The 25,034-nt window shown below is 42.7% G+C and overlaps 1 protein-coding gene across 5 annotated transcripts in view; it reads right to left on the reverse strand.

Moving 5' to 3' along the window:
* Positions 1 to 25,034, reverse strand: part of GATAD2A (GATA zinc finger domain containing 2A) — a 160,867-nt gene that overhangs the window by 56,111 nt on the left and 79,722 nt on the right. For all 5 annotated transcript variants that reach the window (XM_068234179.1, XM_068234177.1, XM_068234181.1 and 2 more), the window contains exon 2: positions 10,106 to 10,353. In XM_068234179.1, coding sequence (XP_068090280.1) covers positions 10,106 to 10,344 — 239 coding nt within the window. In that variant the 5' untranslated portion in view covers positions 10,345 to 10,353. The remainder of the gene's footprint in view (positions 1 to 10,105; positions 10,354 to 25,034) is intronic.

Raw genomic sequence — 25,034 nt, forward strand, 5'->3', positions numbered from 1 at the left:
ATACGCTTTGTCCATCGATCGCATCAACAAAATTTGGTAGATCCCGCCACTGTATTGTGTTCGTCACAATGCATGCTGAGAGATTTAGTCAGTGGATGCAAGAACATTTTTGTACTCACATCCATGGACTACATCTCCCAGCATGCAATGCCCTCAATGGACACTGCCAGGAAGTACAGAATTTGGCAGATGTGGTCGGGTCCATAGAGCATATGGCACATCCCATATGGGCCGAGGGCCAGAAGAGCAGCACCTCATAAGTAGTAAGGCTCACCTCAACCACCCCACATGGCACACTCCATTACAAACCTTTATGGTAAGGTTCATTTTGAAAAACATTTTTCCTGGTGCTCAGTTGCCTTTAAGGTCACCCAAAGTGCCATCACAACTATGGTCACTACATCAGTCAGAGGTTGCTACAGCGAGAAGTGTATCACTACCAACAAGAATTTAGTGCAGCAAAAAAATCTTATTCACAGACAAGTGGATGCACCAGATAGGTCTGTCCTAAATCTTAGAACAAAAAGTTCACAATTTCATATTTTACATATGTTAAATAGACACACGTTTGGTCATACATTGTTTGATTTACTCAATTTGCACAAAAATAAATAAGGTGTCGAAAATGCTGGAAAGTGGGTAGAAACACAAAGCGAGAGAGGAACACTAAAACTTTTAGTATTTTGGCCTATTTACAAAGAATTAATAAATCCCCAATTTGCAAAGTGAATTTTTGCATTGTATTGAACTTGGGACTTGCTTACGTTGTACTGCAGAAAAATATGGATTGCATGCTGCAGATTTCTGCATCACGCATTGATTTCTCATGTAAGGATGGTTAGGTGCATATTAAATTCACACTATAATTTTGCATAAAAACATGAAAATGTGCATATGGGAAAATGTATGCGAAATGAAATATCCTAGTAGAAATAGACCCGGTCACTGGGTGCAGGACATGGTTTATCAAAACTCCAGAAGCACTAGGGACAGTTTGGCAGGTTGTAACTGCAAAAAATGGATTTAAAAATTATTTGGGGATCCCAAGCTTTGTGCATTTCCTAGTCAGAATTGCTAACCTTGCTCAACATCCGATCTGATTTCCGTTTGTTTTTCTGATCACTGTTCTAATTTCTGATCGTTTATCTGATTGAATTTGATCGGACCTGTCGGAAATGACTGATTCGACCTGTTGATCTGATGGGAAATTTGCTTAAAGAGACACTGAAGCGAGAATAAATCTCGCTTCTTGTCTCATAGTCAGCAGGGGCATGTGTGCCCCTGCTAAAACGCCTCTATCCCGCGGCTAAACAAGGGTCCCTGACCCCCCCCCCCCCCCCCCCCCCCCCCGCAAAATCAGCTGCTCGAGGCAGGGCTAACGGCTACAGCCCTGCCTCTCAGCGCCGTCTATCAGCGGCGCATCGCCGCCTCTCCCCCGTCCCTCTCAGCGAAGGAAGACTGGGGAGAGGCGGAGGTACGCGCTGACAGACACGCGTGAGGTAGGGCTGCGGGGGTTAGCCCTGCCTCAGAGGGCTAACCTCCTGCATACAGAGGCTGGATCTGCCTATACAGCCCAGCCTCTGTTGCTATCCCAAACCCCACTAAGGTCCCCCTGCACCCTGCAATCCCTTATAAATCACAGCCATGCTGTGAGGCTGTGTTTACATCTGTAGTGTCAGTCTCAGCTGCTCCCCCGCCTCCTGCAATCAGCAGGGAGGGAGGGAATGCAGGCGGGGACTGGAGTTCTGCAGGAGGCGGGGAGAGCAGCAGACTGACACTATAGAGATAAACACAGCCTGCTCTGACAAGCTGTTTGTCAGCAGCGTGGCTGTGATTTATGAGGGATTGCAGAGTGCAGGGGGACCTTAGGGGAGCTTGGGATAGCAACAGAGGCTGGGCTGTATAGGCAGATCCAGCCTCTGTATGCAGATAATATTCTTCAAACCCACCTCGGGTTCTCTTTAAAGGACAAATTAAGTCCCAAGTTGTTTTCTATGATGTTTTCTTTTTATAAGCTACATTGCACAATGCCACAGTATTGTAGCACTTCATAACAGTCATTCCACCCGAGCATTGTGGCTGCTGGGCAATTTCAGAGTGAGGTTTTGTGCTGTGAAGCTGTCTTTCAGCACTACTACCTCACTTCAGTGTAAATAATCGCAACTCTGCTTGCCACCAGGGTGCCAGGCAACCATGACACTTCTGACAAATGTTCCCGCTAGAGCACCGGGCATGCCGACACTCTCCCAATATCCATCACCGATATGGTCCCAGGCACCCAACACTACCAAAGTCCACACACCAATGCTAGGCTCTCCTGGCACAGTCGCTCCCCACCACAGCAGCACCAACCTGCCATGCAAAAATAGGAGCCCCGGCAAAATAGACCTAACTTCCTGCTGGGGCTCCCCATTGGTCCACTAAACTAGTCAATAGGAATAAGGAAGGTGAGAAGTTCTCACTAATCTGGCTTCAATCTCACTTGGAGATAATTATCCAAGCAATACTTTTTATACACTAGTGTTTTATTTTGGCAACTACGGGGAGGGGGATTAATAAAATATTACATGTATTTTTATTTTACTTTTTGTCCACAAGATGGCACTACACACTATCCTAGGTTACCAGAAAATGCTTGATTTTTTTAATGCTACTTTTTACTTGCATCATTATGAATTAACATAGCTTCTGATTGAAGTCATGTTTATTTATACATAGTCACTTTGATTGTTTCAGGGAACACATGTTCCTATTCACCAATCTCCGAAGTGTAAGTCCCGCCATGAACGTACAGCTGGAGTGCGTGCGCGCACCTGACATTGATTGACAGAACATATTGTTACATACTGATTGTGTTAGCGAGGCTCAAACTGGAAGCATATAAGCGTCCGGTTTCAGTTAACTGCTTAGATAATTTCTCTATTACTGAACAAAAAATTTAGCAAAAACAGTGTTTGTGGGGCCATGGCAACCAACAATCCTTCAATCTGATGTAAACAAATCAAGAAGTAGTTTTTCTTAGGCCACAAACTAGAATATTCTGGTTTGAAAAGGGAAAAAAAAAAACACAAAAAAAAACAGACCGCCATCCTTTACATACACATTTGTCTCTGCTATACCCTATAAACCACATCATGGCCAGAAACCACAGACAATCCCCACAGTTACACTGCAGTGTTCTCCCCAGGCTCTATTAGCCGGGTGCTGCACCCGGCTAGTTTTGGTGAGCCCCCGGCTGTCATCAGCTCACCTCTTGCTCTGCTGTAAGCAGAATTGTGCAGAGAAGCACCTGCCATGCATTCTCTGATCTCGCCCCACCCGGCTACTTTTTCATACCACCCGGCTAGAAAAGAATTCTGGGGAGAACACTGCACTGAAATGTGGAATTCCAGCCAAAAAGATTAAGCTTATAAGTACTGCATAGAGAGGGGGAAGTGTTTAACTGCTGATTAGGTTCTTGCTAAAAAAAGTTTTTGTTTACTATTTATAATTATCCTGACACTGGAACAGGGAGTGAGGTGAGCCCTCCAACGTGAGTGGGAAGGGTTTCGAAAAACCTGAAGTTACTATTAGTGCATGTATGCTTACTGAGAAGATTTTCATCACTTTGTCTCTCGTCAACGGTGACGTTAGAATGGGCAGCCCGAGTGTCCAACCACCCACCCTACCCCAATGGTAGCATGGACAAGGATGGGGGAAAAAAAAAAAAAAAAAAAAGTTATAAACCCGCGGCAGAACGAGGGGCAAAATGCTGCTCTCCTTCCAGGTAGAGGCTGAGCTTTGTGCAGTAACTGCCTATGCTTCAGTCAATCAACCCCTCTCCTCTCCCCTCTCAGTCTTCTTTCACTGAGAGGGGCGGGGAGAGCCAGAGATTGACTGGACTGGAGGCAGAGGTACGGCACAAAGCTCTGCCTCTCCCGGGCAGCAAAATCCACGACCTGCAAAGTCGTGGAATTTTGCCCTGGGATTTCATGGGGATAAAGACCTCGTTCTGCCGTGGGGATGTGGCAAATTAGTTTGGATTGTAATGCTGAAGCTGCCTGCTGAATAAAAACAGGCATTTTAAATTGATTCAGTCTCTCTTTTAAAAAAAGAACAGTAATATACCCTCTTCACATACATATTAAAGTTCAGTCCCTAAGGAAACTGACTCTTTTTTATTGTCCTTTTTTTATGTCAACTTTTTCTTTTTTTGGGGGGGGGGGGGGGATGTACTATGGGAGAGTGTGGGAGGGAAGAAGTTAATTTTAAATGTAATGGTGGGTCTTTTTTTTTTTTAAATACATTTATGTAGGTTTAAGTTTACTATTTGGCCACAAGATGTCCTTAGTAATTTTTTTTGTGGCATCCTGTAAGTGTACCATTAAACTTACAGGAAGTGAAGAGTGGAGAATGTAACTTTTTTTCTTAAGAAGGATTGCAGCTTCTCATAGAACGAACGGCGACAAGAACCCCCACGGGTAAACACGTGATCAGCCGTGGCTTTTTTTTTCTTTTTTTGTGGATGTAGTTCTTATGTCCAGCATGCATTTTTGGAAGTAGGGGTTACTTCCAAAAACCTTAAAGGGGAACTTCAGCCTAAACAAACATACTGTTATTAAGTTACATTAGTTATGTTAATTAGAATAGATAGGTAATATAATCTTTTACCAACCCTGTTTTAAAAGAACAGGCAAATGTGTGTGATTCATGGGGGCTGCCATCTTTGTCATGGGGACAGCCATCTTTTTTGGTTGAAAGGAGGTGACAGGGAGCATGAGACAGTTCCAACTGTCCTGTGTCCTGATAACCCCTCCCAGCTGCACACGCTAGGCTTCAAATGTCAAATTCAAAATGTAAAAAAAAAAAAAAATTGCACTAAAACAGCAGAACGAGAACAACATCAGAAATCCCATCATGCTTTGCACAGCATGAAGGGAAAACTGCCCGGGCAGTTTTCTGTGCAGCTAAAAATGAGGCTTGTATAAGAGAAAAAAGTTCTGATGCCGTGAAACTGTTAAAAGAAACACCAGGCCTTTTCAGTTCTGCTGAGTTGATTTTTAGTCTGGAGGTTCACTTTAAGTAGTTAAAAACTACATGATGTTAGTGAGAGAGGGGAAAAAGAATCCAATGATCACCACCAAGGCCATGCTGGCGAATCTGGGCTTTGCTGGTGGTAATTGCTCAAAGCAGACAATAGAACAAATAGTGCACACTGCTGGGTTTCACGCATGCAGACCAAGGAGGACGCCACTTCTCCAGATAAGGCACACAAAAGCTCGCTTGGCCTTTGCAAATGCTCATCTGGACAAAGAAGACTTCTGGACTTCTATGTTATGGTCAGATTAAACAAAAACTGAATTGTTTGGTCACAATGATGTTTCCTTTATTTGACATAAAAAAGGGGAAGCCTTCAACCCAAAGAACACCATCCTCACTGTCAAACATGGTGGTGTGAACCTAATGCTTTGGGGTGTTTTTCAACCAATGGACCGGGTAACCTAATGACAGTAAATGGCACCAATGAAAAAAGAGCAATGCATGAGGATTCTCAATGACAACATCGGGCAGTCTGCTGAGAAACTTGGCCTTGAGCACCAGTGGACATTTCAGCATGACAATGACCCAAAACACACAGCAAAAGTGTTAAAAGAGTGACCCAGCCAGAGGCCTGACTTAAATCCAATTGAGAATCTGTGGAGGGAGCTAAAGATCAGGGTGACGGTAAGAAGACCCTCCAACCTGAAAGATTTGGAGCTCATTGCTAAAGATTAATGGGCAAAAAATACCCGTGGAGACATGCAAAAAGCTGGTCTGCAATTATAGGAAGAATTTAATTTTTGTAATAGGCAATAAAGGCTTTTCTGTTGATTATTGAGAAGGATATGAATAATTTTGGACTGAACACTTTTTGCTTAAATGGAAAAAAACTAAACAAAACAAACATTTCTCAGCTTTTATTTACCACAATAATGCCTCTTGTACATTGTCTTATGATCTTTTGGGAGACACCCATGTCATTGCCCATCAAAAAATGACTTTCTGGGTAAATATAAGTAACCAAGCCAAAATTTGGCAGGGGTATGATGATATGTCAACATGTCATGATCTCACATGTGATATATATATCACACTAATAGAACTACGAAAGTTTGAATGTTTGTTAATCACGCAACAATGGCTGAATGGATTACAACGTACACACATAGTACGTTACCTGGAATAACATATAGGATACTTTTTTTTCCCCATAATCAAAAAGTGGACAGAGACATACAAATTTCACTGAGAAAATGTAAACTGTAACCATTCTTACACGGTTAATGGTAGGGTTCTCAAACTTTGCACAGTTGGTCACTGGGTGACTGGGAGCAATATTCAGAGAAGTGGGTGGAGCCTACAAAAGCCAATCAAAATGCACCTTTTGATTTTCAAGGGGAATATTTACTTGCTGCCATTCTTGCATGGTTAATGGCACAAGGCTCAAACCTGGTACAGTCGGTTATTGGGTGACTGGGGGTTCAAATATTCAGAAAAGAGGGTGGAGCCATAGCCAATCAGATTGGTTTCATTTCAATGCAAATTATTGAAATTATTGATGCCAAAGACTGCAAAGCTCACAAACTTGAGTAATTGTGCGAGAGTTAGAAAAAGTGGGTAGTACCAACACCTGCGTGCATGCGTACTCCTAAGCGCAGCACCTGACCCAGCCCACCTCCAGCTGCATCTTTGTGGCCAGAAAAGTTTCCTCACCAACTTACTTCTAATAGCCACCTACCTTGCTCTGTCATATACACATACATACACACATATCAGATCGGGGACACTTTGGCACAGTTGGTGAGCTTATGTGCGTTAAAGCGTAACCAAGAGTCCCTGTCACTGGTTGCCTGTTGTGTGCTGCAGCCCACCTTTTTTTTTATACATACATGCATATACATATACACACACACACACACACACACATATATATACATATATACACATATATACACACTTATTACAAGGGAGTTCAGCTGTACTCTGAAAGCCAGACATTGCTCCTCCCATCTCTACGCAGCAAGTGACATAGCTCTGTGCCCTCCTCTCGCACTTAAAGGGAACCTAAACTAATAAGGATATGGATTTTTCCTATTAAAATAATACCAGTTGCCTGACTCTCTTGCTGATCCTGTGTCTCTAATACTTTTAGCCACAGCCCCTCAACAAGCATTCAGATCAGGTGCTCTGAAGTCAGACTGGATTAGCTGCATGCCTGTTTCAGGTGTGAGATCCAGATACTACTGAGCAAATTCATCAGCAGGAGAGTCAGGCAACTGGTATTGTTTAAAAGCAAACATCCACATCCCTTTCAGTTTAGGTTCCCTTTAAAGGGGCCCATACACCTAACGATTTTCCCGCCGATATACGGCCGATCCGATCACAGGGATCGAATCGGCTGTGAAATCGCCGCGCACACCGCTGACAGAACGATCGATTTCCGCCCGAAATTATTGTTCCCGGCGATTCGTTTGTGTGGAAGATTTTTCTCGATCGCCGGCGGGTCGGGAGTGTGTCGATAGCACCGTTCGAATGCCCGACGCAATACAGCGGGTATACATTACCTGTTCCGCCGGTGCGACTCCCCAGGTCTCTGCTGTCTTCTCCGCTCTGGTCTGGTCTCCGGCATGCTTCACTTCTTCCTGCCCGGCAGGAAGATTAAACAGTAGAGGGCGCTCTACTGTTTAAACTTCCTGCCGGGCAGGAAGCAGTGAAGCATGCCGGAGACCAGACCAGAGAAGAAGAAAGCAGAGACCTGGGGAGTCGCGCAGGCGGAGCAGGTAATGTATGAGGGGGGGGGGGGGGAGCGGCGGCAGCACCACCACCACAGATTGAGAGCGTTTCAGGCTGAAATCGGTTCACAATCTGTTTTATTATTATTAATTTATAAAGCGCCAACATATTCCGTGGCGCTGTACAAAGTAAGAAACAAACATGGGGTACATAATACAGACAATGGTGTACACCAATATACAAGATACATAATTAGTGACAAAATACAAAGAATGATACAAAATACAAATTATAGAATTGGTAATGACAGTGATAAAATTAACATGATGAATAAAATGTATAATGGTTACCAAGACACGCTCCCTTGCGAGCTTACAATCTAAAGGAAATTGGTTTGCAGTAATAAGGCAGCCATACGATCCCTCTCTGATCAGATTCGATCAGAGAGGGATCTATCTGTTGGTCGAATCTGATGGCAAATCGACCAGTGTATGGCCACCTTAAGGCAGGCAGGGATTCCCATTACTAGCTGGGTGGGCATGGAAAAGCACATACTGAACACTGCAACCTTGACATACTGAACACTAGCACAAATACACCGAAATTTTGTACAGGTAATACATATCAAGCACTAGGTCTAAAAAGACCTGACCTAATTGTACAGCATGTGGCTTTGTACAGCCACTTTTTGATCAGCTACTTGGATTGGTGGACCCACACCAGTGATCAGTCAATCTGTATAAAGTGTACAAAATTATATATAACATGCTGTATATAACAGATGCTTATTCTGGGGTGTAGCTATTCACACCACTGGCACGGCTAGTGCTGAGAAATGATGATTGCTAATGGCTACAGAGGAGTAGTGACTATGTAACAAAGGGCACAGTGTGAATACACCAGTTACCCACATGTACACCCTATGCCTTCTACATAGTAATAATTTGCCATTAGAAAGCCTTCACAGAAGGAACAATTGCTGGGGATGGGGTAAAGTGACATATATACAGTGCTGGTGTCGTTCAACTAGGACTAGTTTCACTCTATATAATTTAGAGCTTCGTCAGGAAAATAAACACACAATGTATGAAAAATTAATAACAGACAATCCCCCCACCACAAATATCCCACAGCAACATGGCCCAAAATAGAACACTAGTCACCTTCTAAAAGGACAACCTCCGCTACCTGGATTTTGGAGTTAAAATACTGGACATATGGCCTTGGCACCTCAGCTGCACTGCTTTTTGTGACATGATTTTGACAGGCCACAATTCCTTTCATGCCATTTATTTGCATACATGTAACAGGAATACTCCTGTCATACCAAAGGCTATCAGGTTGTTTTAGCACTTTCAAACTTTAGCTAGTGACAAAATGTTTTATAACAACTACATTCAGTAATAAAAAAAATGACAATCACAGTACTTAAAAACAATTCATCATTCAACAAGCTTGGTTAAGTTGCCTGGTCATTCTTCCCTAAGCTACGTTCAAAGCTGCTTTATTTCTGTAAGCTGGGGTAAAACATTTCTCAAGAGCTGGTAAACACCTCCCACACTGAGCCTGGTACCCATGATGCAGTTTCTCATCAGAAGTTATTGGACGGGAAATTTCCTGCCAATCTAACATCTGACAGGAAAATTGCATTGTGTGTACCAGGTATTCGTACAATCGTTCAAAAGCTGCACAGTGGGACCATTCCTGTGCAGGCTTCAAACAGGTGGAAATGTTGACCTGTCACTTGCAAGCAATTTACACTCTTACATGAAGCCACATGAAAAGAAATTAAAATTTACAATGCGGCTAGTGCTACCCTCGACTGCTGAAACCAATATACTGTATAATATATCATCATTAACTTGAGTTACACTTTAAACCCACTCTGGTCACAGTTTTGGCTGTGTCTCCACATAAGTCGTGTTTGGAGTTGTACTTTAAGCAATTTTCACTTTTCTAATCAGATTTAAAGGACAACTGAAGTGAGAATAATATGGAGGCTGCCATATTGATTTCCTTTTAAGTAATACCAGTTGCCTGGCAGTCCTGCTGGTCTATGTGGCTGCAGCAGTGTCTGAATCCCACCAGAAACAAGCATGCAGCTAATCTTGTCAGATCAGACTATGTCAGAAACGCCTTATCTGCTGCATGCTTGTTCAGGGTCCATGGCTAAAAGTATTAGAGGTAGAGGATTAGCAGACTAGCCAGGCAACTGGTATTGCTTAAACAGAAATAAATATGGCAGCCTCCATTTACCTCTCACTTCAGTTGTCCTTCAAGTATCAAAATCTTGACAGAGTAGCACTAAAACTGAAAGCACATGAGTTGATCCCCCGCAGCACCGTACAATTACCTTTTCGATGTGCTCATATCCATTGGTTCATCACCAGTCGGTAACTCCACTTTAATGGTTGCTTTCACCTCCCCACTTTTCAGCAGTCCAGAAACTTTGCCAGATTCAGTCTTCATCATAAGATCCGCATCTAAGAGTCCTTTCTCCAGTTTAATTTTCTTACTGTCTATATCATTCTGTGTCACCTCTCGTTCCAGAGCCCTCTTTTGGCTACGTGTCCGGCATGCTTCATCTGCCATACTGCTGGTCTGCAGATACATGACATGCATACAATTACTACAATAATAATGCCAAAAATAAAACCCACCACACAATACAGAGTAATAAATTATACAACATTATCGCTACTGTACATCAGTGTAAATATTGAATTCACACCAGACTGCATTGTGTACATTTGACAGATTCTTGCAGAGTACTGCAGTGCTAATACTGGACGTCTGAGCCATCCATACAATCAGAAATGCTGGCATAGTAATATACAGTTCTGAACTGGGCATGATCCTGAAGAATTATATGATTATGTAGTGACCTTCAGAGTGTTGGAGAGATACAAGAGGGTTAAAAAGTGAAGGTGGAGGGAGGTGTACAAGATAAATGATATGAATCACAGGTTAAATCGTTTTCTAGATTGGATTACATTTTCAGCATTAAACTACTGTAACTTGCTGTCATACTTCTAATAAGCCAAGTTTATTAGTGTCACACTGTGACAGACCGCTTGTTCATAAATCTACCTTTCTCCCTAGCTATGGGTGTTACACTTCTTATTGCAGTTCAGATATGGAGAGGATGGCAGACCCCAGGTGGTATTACGTTGTGACATCAAGTCCCCACGTGACCCCTCATTATTTTCCCAGGATGCTGCCGGAGACACAAAAGCACTTTCTGGAAACCGGCCTGAACTGGTTCCAGACAACGAGAACTGCAAGTGGCGTTAACCCCTTGCAGCGACACCGACACCCTCCTCCCCCTTAACCCCCCCCCCCCCCTCCCTTCAAGGCTGGCCTGCTGCTCCTGGCATTCCTGTAGAGTCCAAGAGAGCATCACTAAAAGGGACAATGCTTCAGCGAGCACTGATTATACACTTGTTGAGAAAATACATACACACACACACACACATATATCTCAATCACACGCTTATTCTCACATACACAAGTTAAACACGAACATTCCAAAGAGCTAAAACACGTGGACCACTGAATCACTACCACAAGACATAATGCAGTGTAGCATTCTTAAGGTAGTACTGGAGAAGAAGTTCTGTGCCCTTTCCTTACCTACCGAAGCAATTTAACAATGACAGCTGAAACCATCAACTATCCCTGACTTGTACAAAATGAAGTGGATATAATATTGGTCCTGTGTATACTGTAGGAGTAGAAAAGCAAACACCACAAGTGAATCCAAATGCAAACATTACATACAACCCAGGAAACGTTCAGCCGATTCCCAATTGTTAGCACTCATTTCTCTAAGCACATCATTTGAAAAGGTCCATACACACACTAGACTAAACTTGGCCAAGACGGCTGCTAAAGACAGCCTCTGCCAAGAGTCTAGCATGCTGGATCATCGTACCCGAAAGCATTTTTTTTCTCTCGCATCCAGCCCCCTCAGTTGTATACTGCACATCAGCCCCTGTCATAGTCACAGAACATGTAGCTAGCCTTCAGTAATAGTACACTCAGTCTTCGATTTGCGCCCCCCCCCCCCCCCCCCCCCCCTCAAAAAAAAAAAAAAAAAAAACACAAAACCAACAATTCGACACTGTGTAGGGACATCATCCTGTCAAAAAACCTCACAAGCTCTTGTTAATATTAAGGTATCAAGAAGTGTCAGTACCAAATTTGCAATTCATGAAGGACAAAACTACACAAAGATGCTGGTTAGCAATAAAATGATACATAAATCAAAATTAGATAAAGCTCTGACTGAAACAAATGCACACAAAAAACTGCAACATACAACCCTTTTCCTCCCCCAAATCATTCCACCCTACCAACTGATGGGATGCATGCCAGATACTCCAACATAAAACCATATGTAAAGAATGTAAAGGAATCATTGTAAATACTTGTGTAAAAAAATATATGCTCTGTCTATTCCATGCCACTAAAATGTTTAAAATTTGTTAGAAGACTGATCAAAGTAACAATCAATTTATTTTCAAGGTAATAGCTGAAATAATAGGATGGTTTCATTGTAAAACCAAAATTGCCAGGACCAGACAGGCAAATCTCACTCAGAAGTACATGGTTCCTTTTCTCAGACAGGTCTATCTTGCAGGGGATGCTCAAATATTGCAAGCTAAATATTACAATTGTATATGTAATCTGTCCAGGAAGGGGTTAACAAACATAGATCATGTGACTGTTGGAAAGCTTGTATTAGCAATCACCACCACACCCCTCCCTGGGGGCAATGGTGCATCTTGGCAAAGATTGTCTTAATTTTCTTTCTATAATGATGAAGCATTGCAGTGGACTGAAAGAAAGGTACAGCCTGCAGATGTGTGAACACAGTTGAAACAAATATAAATCTTAGGCAACTGCAACAGCAATTTAATTGAGATTTTTGAATGCAGCCTTTTCAGAGGGCTATAGAAAGCCTCCAAAATATACCTTTTCCAGAAATAACAAAAGCCTATGTTTAACCCCAACAACATACTGAGCTTAAAGGGAACCCGAGGTGAGAGTCTATAGAGGCTGCCGTGCTTATTACCTTGTACACAATGCAAGGTGCATGGCAGCCCTTTTGATCTCCTGGCATAAGTAGTGTGAGTCAAAACCCTGGCACAAGCATATGGCTAATCAAATAAAACCAGTCAGCATACCTGATCTGCTGCATGCTTGTTCAGGGTCTATGGCTAAAAAGTATTCAAGAGACAGGATCAGGACAACTGCCAGGAAAGCTGGTACTGTTTAAAATTAATTCCTATATTTGTATAGCACTTTTCTCATGTCGGACTTGCAAGGCAGCCACTAGAGCGTACTCAGGCAGTAGCAGTGTTAGGGAGGATCTCCCAAAGAGCGCCTTACTGAACAGGTGCTGGCTAACTGAATAGGAAGAGCCAGGATTTGAACCCAGGTCTCCTGTGTCAGAGGCAGAGCCCTTAACCAGTACACTATCCAGCCACTAAAAGGCAATAAATATGGCAGCCTCCATATTCCTCTCACCTCAGGTTCCCTTTAAGTGCTGATGCTCAAAACTATAACCCAAAGAAGTCAGTGAATTTTTCAGGTGAGAGTTTCACGTCGATCAACTGCACAGAAACTTGTTCTGTTCTATGTAGAGGAAAGAGGCGTGGCTGACAAGCAGGAGCAACAAATAAAAGTGGTCACTTGTGCCCTCACACAGCAGATTCCTAAACACCATCGTGGGACATCTACTGAATTTGTTTTTTTTTCTGTTTTTTTTTACAACAGATCATTGCAGTTTACCATCTCAGTACAATCATACACTATATTTTTGTTGCCTAAGTGGGATATACATCTCTGACTAGCGGAGCATGCATATGTATTGAGTGGGAAGGAGACAAGGAGCAGGATACCCCTTGCAGTTCATGAGAATAAAGCACTAATGGCCAATTTCCACTGGGTGCCATGTCAGTTTCCGAATTGGATGCACGCAAACCCAACAGAAAATAGTTCTTTAGTAGGTTGTGGCAGGGGGTGCCCAGTCATCAGGGAACTTCAGCTACTCATCATTGTAGATTGACATTTATTTTGTCATGTCCTGCTTTACATCTATGCAATTTTCAGTTCAGTACTAATAGCTTGTTACAGTGAACAGGAAGGGAGATCAAATGTGAAAAGGCTCTTCAAAAGCAAAAACGTACTGCTCTACCATATACTCTCCAAAATCTAAAGGGAGGGGGGGGGGGGAGAAAAAAAAAAACTTGGCCATCTTAGTGGTGTCATGAGTAGGGATAATCAATGATATGCAAATACTTCAGAGCTTATACAAATGTATGTAAATTGTTATGCAGATATATGCAGCTAGAAATTGGATCAATTTAAACCTGGGTGGGACTGGATTGGTCCATTTTCAAGCTGCAGATATTTGCATACAAATTTTCATGAATTTGCATAAACTGGGAAGTACTTGCATACCACTGATGCAAGTGGTAGTCATGAGCCTAGTCATGAGTGAGAAAGGGTTGCATGCAAGATATGTTATTTGAAATGAAGATGACAGGAAGTGGTTAGAGTGTGATTAGGTGGGATAAATGAAAGAGGAATCGAATACTACCCCTAAACAGGATATAGCAAACCAGCACAGATGCACAATTCTTTAACAATATTAGTATTTCCATAAAATGTTAAGCCTGAAACAGGAAATACTTTTAGTTTTAAACACAGAAAGGTGTTTTACAGCCACTGCAAGATTCTACCTCATTTTCTGTCTGTGGGATATTAGGTTGCTTATCAAAATCCACAAAGCTCCACTGAGACACCAGGGAACAGAAAGCAATGGGCAACAACAAAGTAGATTTGCAGTGTTTTTCTATTATCTAGACTTCAAGCTATCCTAGAGGTGAGTTATAAAAATGTGTTATCCCACGTGGCTGGACTTTTGCAGGGAATTTTTCAAACTTTCATGTCCTGTATACTTTCCTCTCCTATCCCTCGTTATAGGGCATCCTAAAGGCACTGCAGTGCTTTGAGAACTAAATGTCTTTTTTTTTTTTTTTTTTTACACTGGTACTGGTTGCTGGATGCATGCAGATTGAGTACAAGGAAAGGGGTCAATACGGATACATCCTAACAGTAAGTACATGTATAATGTGTCAAAATTAATCAGACTATCCTGTTCAGTCTTCAAAACAAACCCCATACAGACAGAATTAGACTGGTGGAATACAAAACCAAGTTGCCAAAATATCTAGCACAACCAGATAGTACTTGTCCAAAATCTGCTTCAGCACATGCAAGATCGCAGCCTTTACAGCCATTTGCCACCCAAAACAGGATCTGTGAGTGACAGACAATGGTAAAACTTTTTGTAGAATGGGTGAAAGCTAGAATCCCCAACTACTTTTTATTCTTCTCCAATTGTGCCATGTGACCAGAACAATGGAGGTGGTTTTGTAAATGTAATGTGCAGTGAACAGCACTAAAGTGAAGCTGTATTCACCTGGAACATGCAATCAGGTGCACGAAGGATGAAAAACACACATCAAGAACTTCTCTGCACATGGGTGGGGGTTGGTGTGGGGGGTGGGGGGGGGGGGGGGAGCCGAGCACAGGAAGCTCACTGGTCTTTGCATTGGGCAAATCATCCCCAATGAGGCTGTAATCATTAGATACTGTATCGATACACAGCTGGAAAAAAAACTCTGCCTTGGGAGAGGGATGTTTCAGGGCACCTTGGCATCCGTATTACGTTACAAATAATTTAACATTAAAAATATACATAGTTCTCTCTAAAATGCTTCAAATGCAAATGAGCAGCACAGCCACTGCTGGCTCAGACAGCAGAAGGGATGAATAAATAAGGAAGAGGAATTTGCAGTGTGAAGCCAGCAGCGGGAGTAGTGAGACGAAGAAGAGGACGCAGCAGCACACCAGCTCTTGAGGATCGGCCAGCTTACAGCTGTCTACAGGAGTACAATGGGTTAAGCTCTGCCATTTTGGTGTCATTCACTGATATGTCCATTAACGGTGTTACTGAGTAAAATGGAAGTCGTTAACCCTTCTCCTGCAGCAATTAGGAAAAGGAAGTAGATTGCTGTACTTCAAAAGTTCCTGCATTTTTTCTCACCTAGAATAAATCCTTCTGCATTCATTTAAATGTCTCTGAAGGGGGGGAGGAGGGCTTAATCGAGGTAGCAAGTTCACATTACACAGTGAAAACAAGGGGATTGTGTATCTGTCTTATGACAACATACTCATTAAGCACATTACTTCAGACTCCTTCCTAGTTCAAAAAGGAGCAATAAACAGGCTTTTTAAGGTCCTGCAAATGTCCATTTTTTCCTCTAACTGTACTAACAAGAAAATACATCTAAAAGTTTCAAAGGCATATTCAGATTCTGCCCTATCAGGAAAATATATGGAACACAAACAATGCCATCCAACACTCAAGATGTATTTCTTCCCAGAAAACTTGATCCGAGAGGTCCTGTCTACTCCCCCCCCCCCCCCCCCCCCCCCTCAAACAAACCCAGCAATGAAAGAGCTCCTCAACTCACAAATACAAAGTTTTTTCTCTTTCTATAGCAAGATTGTAATACAAACAGCTGAAAGCACAATTGCAGAGACAGCTGACATGGCTACAGAGGTGAACTCTCACTCTGGATTAGAGATCCACTTTGTATCTCCAGTAACACATAGGACAGTGCTGTTTTCAGTCTGATATTCAGTAATCTAGGGAATTATTTTCATTATAGCCCAACCTGAAATTGCTGCAAGACACAAAATAAGCCTTTTGCGATTTTTAGAGCGTTACAGAAACACAACCAGCATCTTATAAAACTTTCACTGTTTCTCATTGCTGTCCTTCAAGCTTACAGAAAAAGCATTCAGAAGGAGGGAAGAGAGAACGGCAACTAACTGCCCTTTAAGTTGGCCATACACGTGTCAATTGCTTGCATCAATATCAAGGCCGGTTCAATCATTTTATCGAATTTGCTAGAAATCGATCGCTGATCTGTTGATTCAGTTAATCACACTGGCATTCTGCTTGATCAGCAGTAGGTCAGGAGTGTGTTAAAGGAGAACTTAAGTAAGAGGTATACGGAGGCTGCCATATTTATTTCCTTTTAACCAATACCAGTTGCCTGGCAGCCCTGCTGGTCTATTTCTCTGCAGTAGTATCTGAATAACACCAGAAACAAGCATGCAGCTAGTCTTGTCAGATCTGACTTTAAAGTCTGAAACACCTGATCTGCTGCATGCTTGTTCAGGGGCTATGGCTCATAGTATTAGAGGCAGAGGATCAGCAGGGCTGCCAGGCAACTGGTATTGCTTAAAAGGAAATAAACATGGCAGTCTCCATTTACCTCTTTCTTCAGTTCCCCTTTAATGGCATTCAACTTCAATGAGACATGGGCAGGACAGCTTACACTCGCCTGTCCGCGGTGCAGTTCCAATGTCTTCTCTCCCTGCCACGGGTGCTCTTTCCTGTCTCTACACTTCCCAATACCAGGGTGCTTGTGTTATGTAAAATACTAGTGGCCTTTATTGGTCACATACAGTACATTCCACAGTGCCCATAGTGTTTAGCCTCTATAGCACTTGTTACATCACACAGGTGCAGAAAGAGTCAGCAGTGAAGAGACAGGAAGGAGCACCCAGTGGGGAGAGAAGACACGGCAGGTGAGTGTAAGCTTTGGCTACACACGGCATGTCTCAAATCTATTGAAATTCTGTTTGTGGAGGTATTTGATCAGATAGGATCCCTCTCTGTTCATACAATGATCTGAGAGGGCACCATCTGTTGGCCACATCAAACAGTGTATGTCAACCTTAAAGAGTAACTGTTAGGCTGCAAAAGCTAATTTAAACCTCTATTCTCCTGTGTTAAACAGTTAAGTTGAAGTTAAAAATCTCTCTTACTTTGATGTTTGCTGAACAGCAAGCCTCTATATTCCCAAGCTCCTAAGGAGGCGGCAAGCCGCATAACAGATACTGCAAAGCATTCTGGGGCTGCTTCTCCCCACTGCACTCCCTTGGTCCTCCCCTTCATTTCTCTATCCCGCCCTAAGGCTGCTTTCACAGTGAGAAGTTACAGGCTCATGTTACAGCAGCTTGCATCTTGCAGCCCAGCTCACAGCACTGAAAATCAATGTGCTGTACCCTGTGAACATGTTCCGTTAGACTAGAGTATACTGCATGAGTCCGCTATTGTTCCTAGCCACATGGCTAATTAATATTCACTGCACAGTAGTGTTGTCCGGATCATTGATCCTGATCTTTTTTGAGAGTCGAATCATCAGGAAGCAGGGTAAGGGAGGATATGACATCACAATTGGCTTCAGACAAGACAGACAAACATGTAACCTGCCATGAGCTGTCAGGAGCATCAATCTCTGCAAATACTATATAAAAATTCGGTGAAATCCAAACGTGGACAGTGAAATGCATATGTAATTTAAGTACAGCCAATATTTAGCTACTGATATATGTGTTTTTTTTTCCTCTGAGACCCCTATACCTAACAGCTCCTCTTTAAAGAGAACCCGAGGTGTGATTTAATTATGTTAGTGGGGCACAGAGGCTGGTTGTGCACACCAACACCAGCCTCTGTTGCCCCATGGTGTGCCTCCAGGACCTCCTGCGCGCCGCTATACACCCCCGCAGTGCTAGCGACACAGCGTGTCGCCAGCACAATGTTTACCTATGCGCTGTCTGTTAGCGCCGCTCCCCGCCTCCTCCGTATCGGCGCTACCCGCCGCGTCCCTTCCCTCCCACTGATTGGAGGGAAGTGACGCGGGTTGGGTAGCGCCGATACGGAGGAGGCGGGGAGCGGCGCTAACAGACAACGCAGAGGTAAACATTGTGCTGGCGACACGCTGTGTGTCGCTAGCACTGGGGGGGGGGTATAGCGGCGCGAAGGGGGTCCTGGAGGCACACCATGGGGCAAACAGAGGGTGGTAGTGTGCACAACCAGCCTCTGTGCCCCACTAACATAATTAAATCCCACCTCGGGTTCTCTGTAAAGAGAACTTAAGACGAAGCACCCTCAATTCAGTGTTCTCCCCAGAATTTTTTTCAGCCGGGTGGCATGAAATAGTAGCGGGTGGCATGAAAAAGTAGCAGGGTGGGTAAAGATGAAAATGCAGGGCAACTCTGCTTACAGCATAGGAGGTGAGCCGATGACAGCCGGGTGGTCACCAAATCTAGCCGGGTGGAGCACCCGGCTAAAAGAGCCTGGGGAGAACACAACTCATGTATTTTACTACATTTACCAGTGGGAACATGACAGTAACACATACCCTGCTTTTAGTTTCATTCTTATCTGCTTAATTAGTCTGTTATCAGCTGTGATAAGAATCCCCGACTGAGCCTTCAGTCTAGGTTTGACCTGGAAACCTTATAGCTGAGTCACTCTTCTGTGGAGTCTTTTCAAGCCAAAGCCTGCCCCCTCCCTGGCTCAGCTTTCCTGCTTTGCAAACTGAGAGCTCTGATGTCATGGGAGGGGCTGCTTCTGCTGAGAGAGAAGCTCAGAACAGACAAGTGTGGGCTGCAATATGATCTGTGTGCTCTGTGTGCACTCTGGATAATGATGATGACTGCAGTTTAATTCCTATGAGAGACACTTCCTACAGGCAGCTGCACATCATACCAAAATGAAAGCACACAGATGAAAGGCTGCAGCAGCCTTTCTCATATAGCCTAGACAGCACATCCAGAACAACTCCTAACCCGAAGGGATATGAGCTGGCGGCCATATTGGATTTTTCCTGGAGCAATAATGGATTAAAAAAAAAAAAAAAACAAACACTAAAAAAAGGCACACCAGAGTGGCAAAATTATCAGGTAGAGCATTTATTCTTTACAAGCTATCGACTGATATGTTTATTTTGTGTGAAACGTTCATCTCTGGTTCCCTTTAACCATTTAGTGGCATCCTAACGCATTAATACGTCATGCTTTACCCTATTAACGGCAACATGACGTATTAATAAGTCGCGCGTTCCCGCCGCTGCTACCGCCGTGTGCGCGCCGCTACGGCCGCCGTTTCCGTCAGGATCCCGTGCTGAGGTATTGGGGAAGAGGACCAAACGGTCCTCTACCCAATCGCAGTGCCTGGAGTGAATGGACGTGACCGCGAACAGCGGCTACGTACATTCACAAAAACAGGAAAAGTAACAATTAAATAAAGTGTAAAAAAAAAAAAAAAAAAGTGAACACTTACTATAACAAGTGTTCACTAGCGCCATCTTGTGGCCAAAAAGTATGACACGTACAAAATACATACATTTACAAGTACATACACATGAGTAATAAAATTAATAAAATTCCACTTCCAACACTCCCCCTCCAAAAGAAAACACTTGTAAAAAAAAAATCAGCTTAAAATAAATAAATAAATACTTGCCTTAGGGACTTTTTAATCTATATTTTATGGGGGAAAATTAATTTTAATTTATTACATTGGGGCTTGTAATTATGGCCAGAACAAAAAAAAACAGAACAGAAAAATAACATCTATATTTCAAAATAATATACTGTCGCCATACATTGTGATAGGGACATCATTTAAATGGTTTAATAATCGGGACAACTGGGCAAATACAATGTGTTTGTTTTATCCACAGGAGAATGTTTAATTTTAAAACTATAATGGCTGAAAACTGAGAAATAATGATTTTTTTTCTATTTTTTTGTTTTTTTCTCATTAAAATGCATTTAGAATAAAAAAATTCTTAGCAAAATGTACTACCCACAGAAAGCCTAATTGGTGGTGAAAAAAACGAGGTATAGATCATTTTCTTGTGATAAGTAGTAATAAAGTTATTAGGGAATAAAAGGGAGAAACACTGACAAGTGAAAATTGCTCTGGTCCGTTAGAGTAAAAACCCTTGGGGGTGAACTGGTTAATGGCTTATACACACCATGCCATTTTTCCATCAGATTTACTGATCAATACAACAACATTCGTAAAGTGCTTTTTCCTATAAGACTCAAAGCGCCAATATTTTCAGAATGTCTGTTCTGCTTCTGATCGATTTTGTGCAGTGTAGATCTAAAAATACAAATCAATCACAATCAGATCGGACAAATGGAAATTATCTGATAGTAAAATTGCATGGTGTGTATTAATGCTGGGAATACACGGTTTGTATTGCTCGATTGAGCCATTAGATGGCTCGATTGATAATATCGGACACGTGCAATCACCCACCGGTTCGATTCCACGCTAGATACCGCGGGCAAGACAATGGAAAAAGATAAGGAAAATGAGCAGAAGATAAGAGAATCGCCCACGGGGATGAGCGGGAATCGATCCGGCTGCATAAATCGAGTGGTACAAACGTATTCCCTACACGTGATCGCACAACATTTTCTGCAGACCAACCAGCTGTACACTTGTACACGTGTGGCCAGCTGTACAATATCAGCCCAACAGTTGTGTGAGTTGATCCGCCTGTTGGATTGGGCAGTTTGCCAGTTATTTGCTCATTTAGTCGCTTGCCATGCGTACACACCCCCAACTATCATCATAGACCAAGTTTGAATGATAGATGGGTGGGAAAGTTCCACGTGTGTACGAGCCTTTAGCCCTAAGAGGTGCTCACGATCTAAGGCAAAATAACTGGATTGTAAATTTTAGGGCACTAAATTGATGTACCCTAAAATGTGGGTTTGTGATAGTTTTAGGCGAAAGAAAATGTAGCAGGTGTACAAGTGTTGCCTGAAATTGATGGCCTCCCTTTTAGCAATTCATAGTTCGGTATTAGACAAACTGCAGTGTACTGTAGTTCCCACTTCATACAACAGGACTCCTGCCTGTCTTCCTGCCTCCTCTCTACATGAGGCTGAATCGGCTGCTCAGGAAAAAAAAAAGTCAAGACAGATTGTGGGTAAACTCTCACCTGAAGTGATAACATTCTTTGGAGCAGGTTCACTGGTTGCACTGCAATACATTAAGGCCCTGTTCACTGTGCTCAGTTGCGTTGCAGAATAATTCTGCATGTTAACTCACTGCCCATACAATCCTATGGGCTTGTTCACCGTACAGCATTGTAACGGATCACTTATTCTAACTTGTTGCATAGAGGCTTTGTATTAACGTCTATGTCCAGTCTCCATTGCAGTTCACAGTATAATGTGTGTGTTACGCAACTGACCACTGTTAACCTAGCCTTAGAGAATGCTGTTCTTTGCACAATTACATTCAGCACACTCGTGCAGCACATTTGTGAAAATAATTTTATCAAGCGTTCTTTATATGTCTGGTACACCCCATGCAATGCTATTTCCCATCAGACAGACTGGTAAAATCGATTTCCGACAGGGCCGATCTTATTACCGATTGTTTTTCTGATCGATTTTCCAAACTTTTCTTTACAAAATCAATCAGAAAAACAATAAGAAATCAGATTGGACCTGTTGGAAATAATCGATTTGACTAGTCTAATGGGAAATTGCATGGTGTGTACCAGGCATAAATGTGCTGTATAGGTCTTCCTTGAAAACACAGCTTTAAAAAGTAGTCTCTAAACAAACTTTATTCATTCTGGATGAAGTAAGAATTAGAGCTTATGGAGCTTTTTTTGCTGTCTGTGCCAGTTAGGCTGCTTTCACGGTGGGACGTTAAAGTCCCACGTTACAGCAGCCTGTAACGCAACCCAACTCACAGCAATGAAAAATCAATGTGCTGTTCACAGTGCCCACGTTGCGTTAGAGTATAACGCTGCACGCTAAATGAAAGTGCAGCATGCTGTGCGTTATACTCGTATTGAACTGCGTTAGAATGTTTGCACATGCTCAGTTTGTTTTGCTTTTTTTTGTTTTAGTTTTTAAATTTACGTATGTGCAGTTTTCATTCGATCACTATGCGTCAAAAAGTATGCATCAAGTACGCATAACGCAGTTTAATACAACGTCCAACTTCAATACTAACATGCGTTGCGTTAGGGGCACGTTATGCGACCTTAAGGGCGCATCGGATGCAACGTCTTAGTGTGAAAGAGCCCTTACAGAAATTCCATCAACACTTAGGGCCCTTTTCCACTAGCGCGTTTGCGCTAGCGGAATTGCAAAATCGCAAACCGCTAGCGATTTTACAATCGCTAGGGTTTGCTAAATAACATAGGAATCGCGGTAGGGTATTTCCACTACCGCGATTCGTTTTTGCCTGAAACGCGATCGCGGCGCAGAGCGATATTTGCCGCGATTTTTCTATGCAGTGCATAGCATAGCAAAATCGCGGCCGCAAACGTCGGGGAATCGCCGGTAATTTTTACCTTTTGCGATTCAGCAGTCGCTAGCGTTCAGCGTGAATGCTAGCGACTGCTAGTGGAAAAGGGCCCTAATGAAAAGTGGACAGTAAACCGTCTAAGCCCAATTACAGAGGAAAAAAATATAAAAGGATAATACACGCTTATGCAAAAATAGTTAAGTAAAATTGTAGTTTTTGCAAAATAAAGCCTGCTGCGCTAGTTAATGGCTCCTAATTTCCTCATCGATAATCTCCAGTTGTCCCCTCACACTTTTCTCTCATTGTGAGGGTGAATAGTGATGAATAAACTGGTGCTATAAGCACAGCTTCTGTGCAGTCCCAGAGATTTAACTGCAGGCAATTCTACCTGATAACAAATTATGGGTCATAAAACTTCTGTGTGGCTGTGCAAACACTTCTGATAGCAGTAACAGAAAATCTTTCAATAGGTATTCTTCAAGGTTGGTACAAGCTCTACCCAGTCCTCGGCTAGGGTGGAAGGACGGGCAGTCTCAGTCAAGAAAGCTAACATTAGCATAGGTGCCTGACTTAGTAGCTTTAATGATCCGGCATGTCATTGCCTGATGCCTGAGTCCATTTCTCCTCTCCTTACTGCAGCTATAGAAACAGTTCTATAATTGTCCAATGCAGTTAACCCCCCCCCCCCCTCCTACCATGGAGACAGAATGCATCACTCGGCTGTTGAATAGTACAGCATTTGGTCCCTGCAGGGTCACCCACAGGATTGTGTTTGGTTCTGACGCAGGAGACATCTTGCACCCAACAGGAGTTAAATTCTGGCATTTTCCGGTTTGGTGAGTGACAGGGTAACCTCAGCATAAACACAGAGCTGTGGGCTGGTTACATGGCAGGTACACCCAGACTGATGTTGATATACAATTGACACCACTTGCAGCATGTTTCGGCCACCTTACAGCAGCACCATAATTCCTTACCAATGGGAAAGAACAATGAAAAACAAGGTAGTACCACCACACTAACATTGCAGTACAAAAGCACAGCAACCTGGATATAGTACCTATTCCTAACAAAGAACAAAAGTGTGAATCTAGCCACTCAAAGCATAAATAGTACACTGAATTTGAACTTTTCAAGTACTAAGAGGTAACCGGTACTAAGCAAATACTATTGGATAAGTAATCAAACTGTGTATTCAGTTTGCCTAAATACAAAAAATCCTGCATTCCCACAGCAGTGGCCATGGCCTGAAATACATTATTTATATACAGTGCCAACACCTTCCAAATAGTTTTTTCTATACTTCATTATGCCATGAAAGGTTTCCTAGAGGAGCTCACAATCTAATGCCTAAAAGTCAGCATTTTTTTTGGGGGGGGGGGGGGGGGGGGGGGGGTAGTCAATTAACATCTCTGTTTTTGGGACGTAGGATGAAACAGGGGGAAATTAACATCTCTGTTTTTGGGATGTAGGATGAAACAAGCACACACAGTAAGAGCATATAAACTTTGCAAAGATAGCGTCTTGGCGCAGATTTGAGCTGGGCATCAAGTACGCACCACTGCAAGGCAAGAGACCCTACTTAGCTGGGCTCAACGTAAATCTGTTTTCTGTTGGAACTCTTCCCCTATCCAATCATCAGCTATATGAGAAAGCCATAGAGGAACTGAGAGGTAGAACCAGTCTTCCCATCTGAGCAGGGCTAGACCTGCCCACATTCTCTGTAAAGCTGCTGAGAAATGAGATTTGTGACCAGCACCAGGGCTGCGGAGTCTGTGCATTTTTTTCCTGACTCCAGGCACCTAAAATTGCTCTGACTCCTAATAAATTTAAACTGGAATTAAAATAGAACATATGATAAAATGTTCTATTTCTCAGATAATAGTCTTCATAATTTATACAGTAATAGCTGTGCTTCGTCCACAAAATGAAATAACCCAAACAAAAAATAGTTACTTGTGCTGCTTCAATAAAGCAGTCCCCTTATTTTTAAAGTCAGATACACTTATCTGATTGTAACTGTATATATGATGTGTACACAAGAATCTCTTATATA

Source organism: Hyperolius riggenbachi, chromosome 1 (assembly GCF_040937935.1).
Source record: "Hyperolius riggenbachi isolate aHypRig1 chromosome 1, aHypRig1.pri, whole genome shotgun sequence".
NCBI classification, from domain to species: Eukaryota; Metazoa; Chordata; class Amphibia; order Anura; family Hyperoliidae; genus Hyperolius; species Hyperolius riggenbachi.